The sequence below is a fragment of the Equus asinus genome, chromosome 20 (assembly GCF_041296235.1).
Source record: "Equus asinus isolate D_3611 breed Donkey chromosome 20, EquAss-T2T_v2, whole genome shotgun sequence".
NCBI classification, from domain to species: domain Eukaryota; kingdom Metazoa; phylum Chordata; class Mammalia; order Perissodactyla; family Equidae; genus Equus; species Equus asinus.
Genome location: NC_091809.1, coordinates 52156234 through 52172188, shown reverse-complemented (window position 1 = coordinate 52172188; position 15955 = coordinate 52156234). Strand labels below are relative to the sequence as shown.

Sequence of the window (15955 nt, the reverse complement as noted above, 5' to 3'; positions counted from 1 at the left end):
TTTGGCCCACTTTTTAATTGAGTAGTCTTTTTTTTTATTTGTTTAAATAGTTTTTAAGATAGGAGATTATTTTTGATCACTTCTTTTACAGTCTTAAGCATTCTCAATTCAGTTTTTATGGATCTCAAAGTGTAGTGACATTCACATTTCCTCCTGTCTGTTTTCCTCTCCCAGCATTATAAAATACAAATCAAATCTTCATGAGCATTTGTTTTATTATATAAATTTTTTATTTTAAAAGTCAAGTTTTAAATTTGAAAAAATGTTGACATTATTCTTAAAGAGTACCTAGAAGTGTCCAAGTCAGTTTTACTACTGACTCTCACTGGTTTCAGAAACTTTTCATGTAGACCAATCATATTCTTTTTTTTTGGTATGGAAGATTGGCCCTGAGCTAAGATCTGTGCCAGTCTTCCTCTAGTTTGTATGTGGGACACCGCCACAGCATGGCTTGATGAGCAGTGTGTATGTCCATGCCTGGGATCCGAACCTGCAAACCCCAGGCTGTTGAAGCAGAACACAGAAACTTAACCACTGTGCCACTGGGCCAGGCCCACATTCACTTTTCAATCAAATGATAGGCTAGTATGTTCTGATTCCACCCATGTTTTGATGTATAAACTTGAAAAGTGCATTTATTTTTAATTTCAAATATCTAATCATATGGTAAGGATAATGCTACTTGGTACTTCAGAAGGACAGTGTAGACTTAGTGTATTAGTAGTAAGCAGCCCTGAAGCAAGTATTACCCGAGACGGCAAACATACATTAATCTCTTCTGATTTGTTGCTAGAATAGGTCTTACTGTGTGACTTCCTTACAAAGCACCCCAAAGCCACCGTTGTATGTGTGGTTTCTTTAAGTACATGAAATTAATATTTCTTTTATGGGAAGTGAAATAATTTTTTCTAAAATTATCAAAGACAGGGTAACATTACCATTAAATTATATTTTGAAAAATGAAAGAATTTCTTTTATCCATCAGTTTAACACTATTTCATTTCTGCTCTTGAATTTAATCCCTTGTCTTCCTTGCAAATTTGTATTTTACATAGTTGTTACTTTTATATATGTATATTTTTTTTTGCTTAACGTTGTTGGAAGCATTTCTGTGTATATAGTTTTCTTAATATTTAAATCTTATAAAATAATATAGCCATTTTGTAGAGAATTTAGAAAATAAGAAAATGAAAATGGCTAATATTTCACAGATGAAGTTAGCATATGTGATAAATATAACTCCGTTTCATTTTTCTTTTTTCTTATTGGAAAAGTAATTCATGCTTACTGAGGAAAAACTGTACCTAAAACTATAAAGCAAGAAAATAAAATAATCCCTATTTTTCACCCACTGATAACATTTTTGTCATATTTGTATCTAGATTTTCCTGATCTTTTTCTACACATACTTTGTGTTGAGGCTACACTGATATCCTGATTTCTTACTTAATATTTTAGTCTAAACATTTTTCCATATTATTAAAAGGAACTATTTTAATAGCGTGTCATTAAATAAACTTACCATAACTCATATAATTATTTCCCAATTATTGTTTATATTTTTTATATTGTAAGATAATATTCTTGAATATGTTTACACATAAATTTTTATCATCGTTTCAGATTATTTCCTTCAAATAATTTCTCAGAAGTAGAATTCTTAGGCTAAATTGGACAGATGATTTTTAAGGTTCTTGGTAAAGATTACCAAATTTCCTTCTAGAAAAATTATGACCTATTTTATATTCCTACTAGCAGTATGTAAAAGTGACCATCTCATTGAATCTTAGCTCACAAGGGTGTTTACTTTTTAATCTTTGCAAATATAATAAGTCAAAATGGGTATTTTTGAGATATAATTGACATATAACATTATATTAGGTATTTTATTATTCTTAATTCACATTTTCCTGTTTCTGAGGTTGAATAATCGGTCTTTTTTAATTCATGTTTTCCTGGTTCTGAGGTTGAATAATCAGTGTTGCTACTTTACATGGTATTTAGTTTGGTAGTAATCTAGTTTATCTAATACCCCCTTCACAGTTGTATAGGAAACCTTCGTTTTGTCCCCTAGGAGAAGGAATATTAATTTTTCTATCTCCATATAAATTCACTGAAGGATTTTTTTAAAGCTATTGCATGCATAATTAAGAATTAAAGAGGGCCCAGCCCATTGGCGTAGTGGTTAAGTTCGTGTGCTCCGCTTCGGAGACCCGGGGTTCCCAGGTTCAGATCCCAGGCGTGGACCTAGCACTGCTTGTCAAGCCATGCTGTGGCAGTGTCCCACATAAAATAGAGGAAGATTGGCACAGATGTTAACTCAGCAACAGTCTTCCTCACACACACACACGAAAAAGAGCTGAATAATTTAGATGAACAACAACGAAAAGGGATCCTTCGATTTACGGAGTCTCTTGCTTGACTTTGTGCAGGTTTTTGTCCTTGGTACCACATTTAGAACTAAGTAGAGAAGGGGTGCAGAAAGTAGGTTCCCAGAAATCTAAGTTATAATTGGAACATAACCCTTTTGTAAGTTGGGACTTTCATACACCATTGAGGAAATCCCAAGGTGCAGATTTTTTGTTGATAAAATTTGTTTTCCAAAATGTGTTCTCTTTGTTCTCACAGGTCTATTAAGTTCCTTGAGGGTAGGAATCAGATCTTGTTCATTTTTGCGTCCTGGGCATAATTCCGGGCACACAACAGGTGCTCAGTAAATGTGTGAATAATAGGCTCTTTGAAAGAGTGAGAAGATTGCACTTGGAGTTAGATGGCCTGCGGTTTTTTCCCATTAATTCGCTTGCACTTTGACACCTTTGTAGATTATGTAACATCTTTTGAGCCTCAGTTTCATCAACTCATGGATGTACTCCTTGTTCATTTACTTCTCCAAGTCAAGAAGTAACCAAGATAAAATACGTTAAAGTGTCTTGTTAAATTAAAAAGTGCTGTGCAGTTGTGAAAGTCATCATCATCATCATTCTATTTCTGGGAAGTACTTGATAAAGAGTCCCATTGTTAAGAAATTACCTGGAAGAGGATGGCAGAGACTCCTAGCTAATCACCAAAAATCCACTGTTTCCTTTTCTTCCTGGTCCTACAACTGGACTGTTTCTTGGCTCCCTTGCATTTAGGTATGGTCATGTGACTGAGTTCTAATTAATGGAGTGAACAGAAATAATGTGTGCCAATTCCATGCCTGGCCCATAAAAACCTGTCATGAGTGCTCCTCCAAGCCTTTTTCTCTTGTCTGGCTAGAATGGAGACCACCTTCAGGGTAACTGTGAAAGCCACCTGTTAAAGATAGAGCCTTCTTGCACTTCATGTGCCTGCATGGAGGAGGCCACCTGCTAGCTTCTCTCTTCCAGTTCCACAACATAAGCAAGAAATAAACTTCTGTTGTGTTTGAATCATGATACATTTTGGGGTCTACTTGTTACAGCAGTTAGACTTGCCCTAACTATTTATAAGGAGTATGCTGACACATGCTTTACTTTTTCTTTAGTTCTTTGCTTTCTCATAATCCTCTTATAGCAGGCTTGCAAACAAAGGGGTAATTGTAAAGATATAAATATAGAGGCCTGTAGTCCGTATACATACAGTCTGTGTCCAAAGATAAAATGGAGGAGAGAATTATATTTTGTCATTTAAGACTTTTTGGCTGAGAAAAGTTAAATAATGAGGTTTATAGTTTATTATTATGAAATTTAATTAAGTAATTTATATATTTTTCACTTTTTCATTGTTTGAGGTCAAGGTTCCCAAAGAATATCAAAGAGGAGACATCTCTTGGTAATACCTTGCTTTAATTGTATTTAGTATCTAAACTTTTTCTTTAACATTAAATATGTTAAATAAGTACTCAAGATATTATATATAGTAAAAATTTTTCTAAATGACAGTAATCATGCTGAGATTTTTTCAGTCGTGATTTCTTTCTCTCCAATTCTTTTTTCTATTAGATGGTTGTGAACCATTTTGTTATAAAAGCTTTTTGTTGGGGTGGGGGTTCTGGTATCTAGAAATCGTAGGGAAAGACATTTCCTTCAAAATATGTGTGTCTGTAAAACTCCATGTTAGCTTCCTAAGGAATATTGGGGAAATTAAAATATTCACATCTTTTTTATCTGGCAGCTTTTACCCAAAGTTATTCAAAGTAACTGCAACTGTCTTCTCTCATGCTCCTAGTTGGGGAGAGGGCTTGTTTTAAACATATTTAGGTTTGCAGTGGTCCTCAAATAGCAAGTACGATATTAATCAGTCTACGTATCAGGCAAAGTATAGCACCTTTTAGTTTCTAAAATATTTTGATTATGGAAATACATAAAATACCACCAAACAGAATGAAAATAGCTATCACAAAACCTACGCACTCTACTGCCTAGAGAAGGAGCTACCCTCTTTCTTCTTAGGCAATAAATTTAATTTTAAGCATTATATTTAGTAATCTGATTTCCCCTGAGAAGCTTGATTTATTATGAGGGTGACAATTAATTCAAACCAGGAAACAAGCTGTAGACAGCAAATGAAAAATAGAGAAAAGTGAGAGAGAAACCTTACAGTAGAGCTTTAAGAGATAACAGTAAAGGACACAGCAGCCGTAAGGAGAGAAGAAAAAACTAATTGTTCAGAAGTCTGAGGGAATTAGGTGAATTGACAAGCTAAGTCCTATTTTCTTGGATACATTTTAGGAGTATTAAACATTTATAGCACATACAACAATTGATATTAAAAATTACCCTGAAACAGCAGCGTAAGACAGTTGTGTTCAGAGTACTTTTGGGTAGAATGTGAAGAACATTTTAGAGTTTCTTCAGAACTTACTATAATTAAGTTTGAGTGGTTCCCAATTATCTGAAAATTTTATGTAAATCAGAATGGCTTATTTCCTAACCAAATATCTAGTAATTTTAAAAAATTAGTTCTTTTTGGTTGCATGAAAAAACTGCTTGATTTTTGATTTATGACTACCTAGTTATTCACCTTCAAATGCAGTTCCTTCAAATTATTACCCTTGGAGTGGTTTGGGTTCCTATCTCGTTATGACAGGCAGAGGACACATTTTTTGAAATCAAATTCCTTTAAGGAAGTCAAAATTTAGGGTAAATACTAACATTTGAGGTTTTTGCACTTTGATTTTTAAAATGAAATTTAATCCAATTGGTATTTTTTCATGTAGATGGATTTTAATGCTTTATATTTAGCTTTTTTTTTCAGAAAGATAACATCTGTAGTCTTTGGAAGCATCACTTGCTTTTCTAGAAAAATTGTGTTTCAGTACAACAGAAACTGTCTTCTACTTGTCTGATCATATGTTTATAGTTACTCTGCAGTGGGATGATAACTAGTTGAAACTGCTGACGTTTTATTTCTTCAGTTTATAAATGGAGTAAAAAGGCATTATAGTTCTACTGAACGAGAAATATGTTTGTTAAAGTAACTTCGCAGGGTTATTCTTCCTAGCAGGCTGAAGGCACTCTCAAACAAAATCCACCACAGTGCCTTACACGTTGCAGATGTTGAAGAAATGTTTGCTGAATGAATGAATGAGCGTTGGGTGTAACTAGTTATCATCATCGTCATAGGAGCCTACAGCCAAGTCTCAGTTGTCATTTATTGAAAAGATTCTTAACTGGAAATTGTTAACCATTGTGTACTAATTTTATTTATTTGTTCTGGGATGCAGGTGGCAATAAAAATTATAGATAAATCTCAGCTGGATGCAGTGAACCTTGAGAAAATCTACCGAGAAGTACAAATAATGAAAATGTTAGACCACCCTCACATAATCAAACTTTATCAGGTATGACTCAGCCTTCTACCTCTCTCTGCTTCTCACTTCCACTTCTCTATTTTGCATCATAGTTTTTCTCTTTTATGTTAGTTAGATAATTATATGCCTTTATTAAGCTCAGTACATCCATTTTTCCATATGTAAATTAAAATTAGGAAATCAAAAACTACTAGTAGCTTAATTTTAAGTTCTCGCTCAGACTCAGTTATTTATTTAAAAAGTTTAGAGTTGGGGATTTATGACACCCTGCTTAAACCTGCTGGGTTTGGTGACAGTACCATTAATGAAGATACAGCAATTTTGCTTATTTAAAAAATATACTGTTTGTGTTTTATGAAATACAAAGGCTAAAATAGTATATGACTTAGTGGCATGCTCTGAAGTACCTAGAGCCAAATCTTATATTTTGTTTGGGTTATTTTATCAGATAAAGCAAATGAGCCATTTTTTTAAAAATCAACTTTATTAAGATATAGTTTTTGTAAAATAAACTGCACCCACTTCAAGTGTAAGGCATATTTTTTAAAAGTAAGATTTTTCTCAGATTTTTAGAGAGTAATTCATGTTTTAGAATGGTAATCTACTACAAAACATTTTTTTTTTACATTTCTAGTCATTGATATGTAGAATTTCTGTTTTGGAAAACTACTTTTTTTTTGAGGAAGATTAGCCTTGAGCTAACTACTGCCAATCCTCCTCTTTTTGCTGAGAAAGGCTGCCCCTGAGCTAACATCCGTGCCCATCTTCCTCTACTTTATATGTGGGACGCCTGCCACAGCATGGCTTGACAAGCCGTGCCATGTCCGCACCAGGGATCCGAACCGGGGAACCCTGGGCTGCTGAAGCAGAACGTGCGCACTTAACTACTGGGCCAGCCCACGGAAAACTACTTTTAAACTACAATGTTACAATATGCCAGCCTATGACTTTGATCTGCAAAGTATGATGTGTGCCCCAAATAGTATGCTGGTCTCAGCCTATGTTGGTTTGTGAGAGCTGATTGTTAAATTTTCAGAAGTTTTGTAAGGTGATAAACATCGTGTTAGTAGCTCAAAATCAGTGATGGTAAGTGTATTTACACCACAGAATGTGGTATAAATTTGGTTTACAATTGGTTTACAAGTCAGGGCCTTTTTTTTTCCTCAAAGCTAGTGCTAGCACACCACTGAATGCATTCAAATGGTTAGCACAAGTGTCCTTTGGGGTATAAAAAGGAAAATATTAGAACTTCTGATTATGTTTATTTTTTATATTTATCTTCTTGTGGGCATTTTCTAATGTACATAATATATTTATACAGTGGCACAAGTATGTAATTTGTGTCTCTGTATGTATATATTCATAAATACGTGTACATACGTGTGTGTATATATACACGTGTATGCATATGTGCATTCATATGTATACTTGGCTAAACAACTTTCTATTGGTAGAGGTTTGCAGTTAAAAAGGTGGGGAGACCATTGGAGACCATTAACATTACCATTAGCTAAGAGTGAGAGACTATGGTGTGCCACTCAGAACAATTTCTAAAGTTCAAAAACGCAGAGGGCCTCTTAGGTCAAATTTATATCAGAATATTTCTCCTTTTAAGCTTCATTTATGTATTTTTTAATATTCCTAAAGAGGGTACTTATAAAAAACTAATCACATCCTTAGAAATCTCTAATGAACCGTGAGCCAACCTGAGGTTAAAACTACTGTAGTTCACATGATAATTCTATCTTTATTTGAACAAAATAATCAGTTAAATTGATTTACTGTTTGACTTGTTTAGAACCAAATTGTAGGTAGCTCTTAGTTTTCTGGCCTGATAGGGGATAGTCCTAAACCTATATGTTAGAGCAAAAGTAGTTTTCAGCCTTTCAGTAGGTAGCAGTTAAATTTTACATTATTAGCATGTGCAGAAAAGTAGAAAGAGAAAGAGTGTTACAGAGAAGAAATCTAAAACTCACTCATTTTGAATCTATAAATTAGTTTCCTTTCAGTTCAGTAGTTTGAAAAATCAAGTTTGTGGGGCCGGCCCCGTGGCCAAGAGGTTAAGTTCTCGCACTCCGCTTCGGCTGCCCAGGGTTTCGCCAGTTCGGATCCTGGGCGTGGACATGGCACCCCTCATCAAACCATGCTGAGGCAGCATCCCACATGCCACAACTAGAAGGACCCACAAATAAAAGAATATACAGCTATGTACAGAGGGCTTTGGGGAGGAAAAGGAAAAATAAAATCTTTTTAAAAAAAAGAAAAATCAAGTTTGTGACAATGACACGCTTCCTCTTTGAACCTAGAAAAACTAATTTAAATAAAAGTGTATAGCACTGGAGTTATGAAAAAGCTTTTGAACAATGTTTTAAAATAACAATACTTTGTAGCAATATGAAAGTATAGTAGGAGGAATATCACATTTTGTGTGAGATTAGCTAGGCTCCAGGCCAGATAAACTGATTTCTCTTTTATTTTTCTTTTCTTACACAGAGTCTACCATATCGCAGGGCTAGAAAAGTCAGTGAGAAGGTGGTGAAAAGGCAGTCTTCAAAATTCCTGTTAACCTATATTAGTATTTCTCACAACTGAGCCTAGCAGTCACCTGGGGCTTTTGTTAAAATGTAAACTCTGTGTCAGGTCTCGGGTGAGGCCTGAGATTCTGCATTTCTGACAGATTCCTGGGAGGTGCTGGTTCTGCTGCTGGTCCATGGGCCACACTTGCAAGAGCAAGGATCTAGATTTTTCACCACAGTGTTAGCATGAGGGTATTGTCAATCTTGTAAACTTCACCGTCTTCTGAATTGTTCATAACTTTGATACTTTTATTCATTTTAATTTAGATAACTCCATAGAATGTTATAGTAAATTGCAGTCCTTTCCTGTCAGACTAATATGGAATTATTTATCAATAGGTAATGGAGACCAAAAATATGTTGTACCTTGTGACAGAATATGCCAAAAATGGAGAAATTTTTGGTAAGTATTTTTCTTTAAATTTTTTTAAATTTGAAAACGTCATTAATCTTCATGAATGGAGTATTTTCTGTTAATTCTTCTACTTGTTTAAGAGTTGGTAAATGAATTAGAAGTTTGTAAGCATTAGAATATAATAAAATATCCAGTAAGCTAAAAATATGGAATATGATTTACTCTCTTGTATTTTATGATATTGAAGCTGTGCTTAATTCTCTCATTTGCATTAAAGAGATTGGGGAATCAAAGATAGGGAAAGGCTTTCAGTCATATTGCAAGGGAGATTTTCTTTCCTTTTCACCTTTCTTTCCAGGGGAAATGTCAGTCAACAAATATTTCTTGAGCTCCTACTGTGTGTCTGGCATTGTACTAGGTCTAGGGAATACAGTGGTGACCTAAATAACACAGTCTCTGCCACTGTGGATCTGACAGTTTAGTAAGCTATTAACTAGAGCTGTAAGACCTCAGCAAGCCACTAAACCTCTCCAGGACTTGGTTCCTTTATCTCTGATAAGAAAGTATTTGATTAATTGGTTTCTATGATCCATTCTAACCCTTAAAAATTATAAATATTAAATCTAGCTTTCATCTTTTTTATTTTTACTCTGTGGAGCCAGAACACTGTAGATAGTCTAAATATTTTTGTTTTTTAACCTAAATTTAAGTCCAAAATTATTTTTTAAACAGCTTTGTTGAAGAATAATTCATGTAGAATAAATTGCACATATTTAATGTGTATAATTTAATAAGTTTTCATACACACGTGTATATGAGAGAAACTATCACTGCAATCAAGATATCTGTCACTCCCAAACGTTTCTTTGTGTCCCTTTCTCTTGCCTCACCTCACCACCAGGCCATTCCTTACCTGTTTTCTGTCACTATAGATTAGTTGTGTCTTCTAGAATTTTATATAAATATAATCATACAGTATGTAATCTTTTTTTGTCTGGCTTCTTTCTCTCAATATAATTATTTTAAGATTCATCCATTTTTTTGCATGTGTCATTTCTTTTTATTGTGAGCAGTAGCCTATTATATGAAAATACGCCAATTTGCTTATCCATTGATATGTTGATAGACATTTGGGTTTGTTTCAGTTTTTGGCTATTATACATGAATTGCTGTGACTGTTCATGTACAAATCTTGAACTTACAATCTACCTTCAAGGAATATTCACCACTTCACATGCAGGATGAGAACCTTAAAATAATATACTTCTATTTTGCCCTTTCTGGCCTTTATGTTCTTGTCATACATTTTACTTATACCTATTTTATAAAACATAAAATACAGTGTCATTATTTTTGTTTAAGAAGTTAATTATGTTTTAAAGGAATTTCAATATTTTTTTAAAATCTTATATATTTGGGGCTGGCCCCGTGGCCGAGTGGTTAAGTTTGTGTGCTCCGCCGCAGGCGGCCCATTGTTTCGTTGGTTTCCTGGGTGCGGACATGGCACTGCTCATCAAACCATGCTGAGGCAGCGTCCCACATGCCACAACTAGAAGGACCCACACTGAAGAATATACAACTATGTACTGGGGGGCTTTGGGGAGAAAAAGGAAAAAATAAAATCTTTCAAAAAAAAATCTTATATATTTACCATTGGAGTTACCATTGCTATATCCCCATAAGTAGATGCATGTTTTCATCTTTGTTCTTTACATAGATACGTATTTTCATCTGGTATAATTTTTTTTCTGCTTGAAGGATTTTCTTTATTTTTTCTTGGAGTGCAAGTCTGCTAGTGCTGAAATTTTTCAGCTTTTGTATGTCTAAAATAATCTTTATTTTGTCTTTTTTGAAAGATATTTGTACTGGGTATATAATTCTAGGCTGACTTTTTTTCTTTCAATACTTTAAAGATGTTGCCCTACTGTCTTCTCATTTGCTTTATTTCTGACAAGAAATCTGCTACCATCTTTTTCTTTAGTCCTCTGCATGTAATGTGCCTTTTTTCTCTGGCTGCTTTTAAGATTTGCCATTTGTTACTGATTTCAAAAGCTTCATTACGATGTACCTTTGTGTGGTTTCCTTTATTATTCTTATGTTTGGTCTTCATTGAGCTTTTTGGATCTGTAAATGTACAGTTCTCATCAAATTCAGAAAATTTCTGGCCATTATTTTCTTAACTAATTTTTCTGGCCCACCCGTCTCTCCTCTTCTTCAGAGACTCCAATTGCACATATATTAGGCTGTCTGAAATTGTCCCACAGCTCACTGATGCTCTTTTCCATTTAAAAAAAATTCCTCTTTTGATATTTCACGTTGGATAGTTGCTAGTTCTGTGGCTTTAAGTTCATTAATCTTTTCTTCTGCAATATCTAATCTACCATTAATCTCATCCAATGTATTTTTCATCTTAGACGTTGTAGTTTTCAGCTCTATAAACTTGATTAGGGCCTTTTTAAAAAACCAACAAAAAATTTTTAATGTCCATGTCTCCTAATTCTGACATCTCTAGCAGTTCTGCATCAGTTTTGAATGGTTCATATTTCTCCTCAGTTTTGGTCATATTTTCCTGCTTCTTTACATGCCTGGTAGTCTTTGATCAGATGCCAGACATTGTCAGTTTTACCTTATTGGTTGCCACATATTTTTATATTCCTATAACTTGTCTTGATCTTTGATCTGGGATGTAGTTAAGTTACTTGGAAATAGTTTGATCTATTTGGGTCTTCCTTTTATGACTGGAGCAGTGCTCAGTCTAGGTCTAACTATGTCCCACTTTGGAGTTTTCTACCCAAATGCCCCATGAATCCTGGGTGTTTTTTAGCCTGGCCAGTAGGAGCAGGCGCTGTTTCTGGTGCTGGGCACTGTTCTCTCTAACCCTGTCAGACAGTTCTTTCTGTGGCCTCAGGTAGTTTTCTCACACGTGTGTGCCAGTCGATATTCTGAATGTCCAAGGAGGGCCCTCTGCAGATCTTTGGAGATTTTTCTGTGTGTAGCCCTTCTCTCGTAGTCTGTTTTGTGACCTCTGTTTACCTTGTTTTCCCTAGACTCTCAGCTCTGTCTTTTCAACTCAGGGACTTCGTTGGGCTCTGCCTGGGTTCCCCCTCCCTACATTGTAGCCTAGACACTCTCAAGGCTTTAGTTGAGGGCATTCACAGGCCTCACCTAATTTATTTCCTGTCTCTCGGGGATCACTCTCCTTCTTTGCCTAATGTTCACTGTCTTATAAGCAATGTCTCATATATTTTTGTCTGTTTTTGTTTGTTGGGGGTGGGTTGTTTCAGGCAGGAGAGTATATCTGATCCCTGTTACTCCATCTTGGTCAAAAGTAGAAGTTTCTGATCCTCTCAAAATTATCTTTCATTTTAGTTATTTTAAAAACAGAGAATTATATACACTTCTGTAGTTTTGAAAAATGTATTATTTATGGTTGAATTCTAAATAAATAGTTCTGATTGAATAATTTTCTAATTGTATTTCAAGAAAGATAGTTGGCTTGCTTCTTTTACTTATTTTTTTCCCTTTTTTATGCTAATGCTTATTGAGCTTACTTAAACTCTTAAGATACTTGTTTCAAATAGAAGCTTCTTAACTGATGCTATAAGGGAATGGTATGGGCTTTGAAGCCAAGCAAATCTGGTTTACAGTGCTGGCTACACCATATTAATTGTTGCATTGCTTTGTCAAGTTTCATCCTTTCCTTTCCTTTCTTCTTTTTTTTTGTTCTTTTCCTTTCTCCTTCTTTCTTTCCTATTCTTTCTTATATTCACTCATTCATTCATTCATTCATTCAGTCAGTCTTTCAGGAAGTCTTTATTGAAACCATTATGTGTCACACACTGTTCTATGTGGAAAAAATACAACAAAGAAGGGGCTGGCATGGTGATGTAGCAGTTAAGTTCATGTGCTGTGCTTCAAGGGCCCGCACGCAGTTCACCAGTTTGGATCCCAGGCACTGACCTACGCACCACTTAACAAGCCATGCTGTGGCAGGCATCCAACATATAAAATAGAGGAAGATAGGCATGGATGTTAGCTCAGGGCCAATCTTCCTCAGCAAAAAGAGGAGGATTGGCAGCAGATGTTAGCTCAGGGCTAATCTTCCCCCCCCAAAAAAATATGGCAAAGAAGAAAACAGACCAAAATCCCTGTTCTCTTGAACCTTACTTTCTAGTGTGGGGAGAGAGAAAATAAACAAAATAAGTAAATTATGTAGTATATTAAATGGTGATAAGTGCTATGGAAATAATGAAGCAAGGAACGGGACATGGGGAGTGAAAGTGTTGATTGCAGTATTAAATAGAGTGGTCAGGGAAGCCCTCGCTGACATTAGAGCAAAGACTAGAAAGCACAGTCATATAGATGGGGGGAAAGAGGGTGATCCAGGAGAGGGAAGAGTAAATGCAAAGGCCCTGGAGCAGCAGTGTGCTTGGTGTATTCAAGGAACAGCAGGGAGGCCAGTGTACTGGTAGAGAAGCAAGCAAGAGGGAAGAGCAAGAGTGAGCAAGGAGGCAGAATAGTGGGAGATGAGGTCAGAAGGTAAATGGGAGGCAGGAGTGGGGCATATTCGGGGACTCTGTAGGCCATTATAAGGACTTTGGCTCTTACCTTGAATAAAATTAGGTAACCATTAGAGGGGCTTGAGCAAAGAAGTGATTGTATCTAATTTAACATTTTAAAAGCATCATTCTGTCTGCTGTATTGAGAAGAGATTGTAATGAGCAAGGATAGAAACAAGGAGAACAGGCAGTAGGCTGTTGCAGTGAGAAAGAGTGATGGCTCAGACCAGCTAGTAACAGCATTCATAGTGCTAAGTGATCAGACTCATGAAACGTTTTGAAAGTAGAATCAGTAGGATTTCTTAACAGATGAAGACCACCTAAATAGTGAGTATGGTTAAGGAAGAGACCACTGTCTGATCCCCAAGGCACTCAAATGTTGAAAGTTTGGGGAAAGAGGAGGAACCAGCAAAGGAGACAGAAAAATACCAAGAAAATGTAGTGTCCTGAAAGCCAAGTGAAGAAAGTGTCCTCAGGAGGATGGAGTGAACATCTGTGTCAAGTGCTGCTGATAGATCAAGAAGATGAAGAATGACAATTGACCATTGTATTTAGCAGTTGGTGACAGCAGTTTTGGTGGAGCAGGTGGGCCAAAAGCTAGACTAAAGGGTTTTAAGAGCAGATGAGAAAAGAAAAATGGAGAGAGCAGAAGAGACAACCTTACAAGGATTTCTGCTGCAAAAAGGGAGAAAAGAAATGGGGAAGTAGTTGAGAAGGGCAGTGGGTTCAAGGAAAGGATTTTTAAGTCTTTACCCACTGCAATTTTTTTTTTTTTTTAAAGATTTTATTTTTTTCCTTTTTCTCCCCAAAGCCCCTCTGGTACATAGTTGTATATTCTTCGTTGTGGGTCCTTCTGGTTGTGGTATGTGGGACGCTGCCTCAGCGTGGTTTGATGAGCAGTGCCACGTCTGCGCCCAGGATTCGAACCAACGAAACACTGGGCCACCTGCAGCGGAGCGCGCGAACTTAACCACTCGGCCACGGGGCCAGCCCCCCACTGGAATATTTTTAAAGCTTCAGGCTATCGTTGTATGAGTAAACTAGAAATGGTTGTTACATGTTAGGTGTCATTTGTATGAAAACAGAATGTTCTAAATTGCTCTTTCTTGCTAAGACCTTTGATGATAAAAGTTTGGATCATATTGTTTTATATAAATTGAAGCAGCATTTGGGGATTTTTAATGTATAAAGTTTATTTTTAATGTAAAATACCTAGGTTAAATATGGAAGATAAGACAGTAAACTATAGATTCAGGTAGGTACAAGCAAAGAACAGTCTGGTAGACAGCCAGTTTCTGACATACAGCCATGAGGATAGTGAAATAGAAGTGAGAAGTTGCAGTCCATGGAACATTAATCAAGTAGTGAAAAATATGCATACGATTTTAAGCGAATTCTGAGCCAAAAATGTTTTAAGTCAACTGGAGACTTGAAATGAAAAAGAACCACATAAACAGCATTGAACTATGTATTAAGAAATATATATTAGGATTTATTTTTTTGTGTTTGTAACTTTGGAATTACTCTTTGACTTTAGAAGTATTCCTTTAGTGCCTACTCTGTGCTGAAGGGCATTGTGTTCCTTTTTTTTTTCATTCCCTTAGTTTTTATATTTAGTTGGCCGGCAGATTATACTCTGTGTTCTTGAAAAATGACTTGAAATTAAATCCTTCTGTTTCCACAGTCATCGCCCTGATCTAGGCTTTTATCACCTCATGTCTCAGTTAGTAAACACCTCATGTTTTACCACCTCCTATTTCTTTTCTAGTCAAGTACATTCCGGGTATAATTCCTATTTAGTCTTCCCTGAATATTATTTATATTATATTACTACTGTGTTCAGTAACCTTCCTATTGATTACTTGATAAAATCCAGACTCTTCAAGCTGTAAGTAGAGTAGCTCCACTAAGTAAACAGATGTGCCCAACTGTTCCTTACATAGGTCTACAGATTATCTTGGGTATGGACAACCAAATTGCAAGCTGTCTGCTTCAGTTAATAATCTAATTTCTTTCTTTTACCCTTTCTCTCTGTCTGTCTGGCTGTCTCTCTTGATCTTCGTATTTCTGTCTTCTAAGTTTTTATCTTTACAAAAGTTAAACGTCTACTAGTGTAAGAAGTCAAATAACCGTAAGATTTGTTACAGAAAAATATCGATTTCCCATCCTCCTTCCCACTCCTATTTCCTTCATCATAGACACCCACTTTCTTCTTTTAGCCGATTAGTTTAGATTTACCTCCATTTCCCTAAGTAATATGTTTAAACTGCTGCTTCAGGCTTTTTTAATATGCTATTTTAGGCATAATTTCTTGAATATGTTTTGAATTCTTTCCCTGCTTCTATATGTAAGAGACACATGTTAGAGAGGTGTGTGAGGACCAGTTGTGGGAGACCTTGAGTGTTTGGATAAAGGGTTAGGATTACTTGTTAGAATGGACATCTGTGAGCCAAAAGGTGATCATGTGTATAAGGGCTTTTTAAGAAGATAAATCCAGCAGGGGTGTGTAGACTGAATTAGAGGAAGAGGAAAGTGACCGTTTAGGCAACTATGTTGATTGTCTAGGGGTAAGAGGCTGAATGCCTAGATTAAGATGTTAGTTGTTAGGGGCCGGCCCAGTGGCGCAGCGGTTAAGTGCGCACGTTCTGCTTCGGTGGCCTGGGGTTCACCGGTTCAGATCCCAGGTGCAGAC

General features: G+C 35.9%; 1 protein-coding gene across 1 annotated transcript in view; it reads left to right on the top strand.

Annotated features, from left to right (window-relative positions):
* Positions 1-15955, top strand: part of SIK2 (salt inducible kinase 2) — a 115548-nt gene that overhangs the window by 6542 nt on the left and 93051 nt on the right. Inside the window, exons 2-3 of the mRNA XM_014855426.3 lie at positions 5687-5803; positions 8689-8752. Of these exons, the coding sequence (XP_014710912.1) occupies positions 5687-5803; positions 8689-8752 (181 nt within the window). The remainder of the gene's footprint in view (positions 1-5686; positions 5804-8688; positions 8753-15955) is intronic.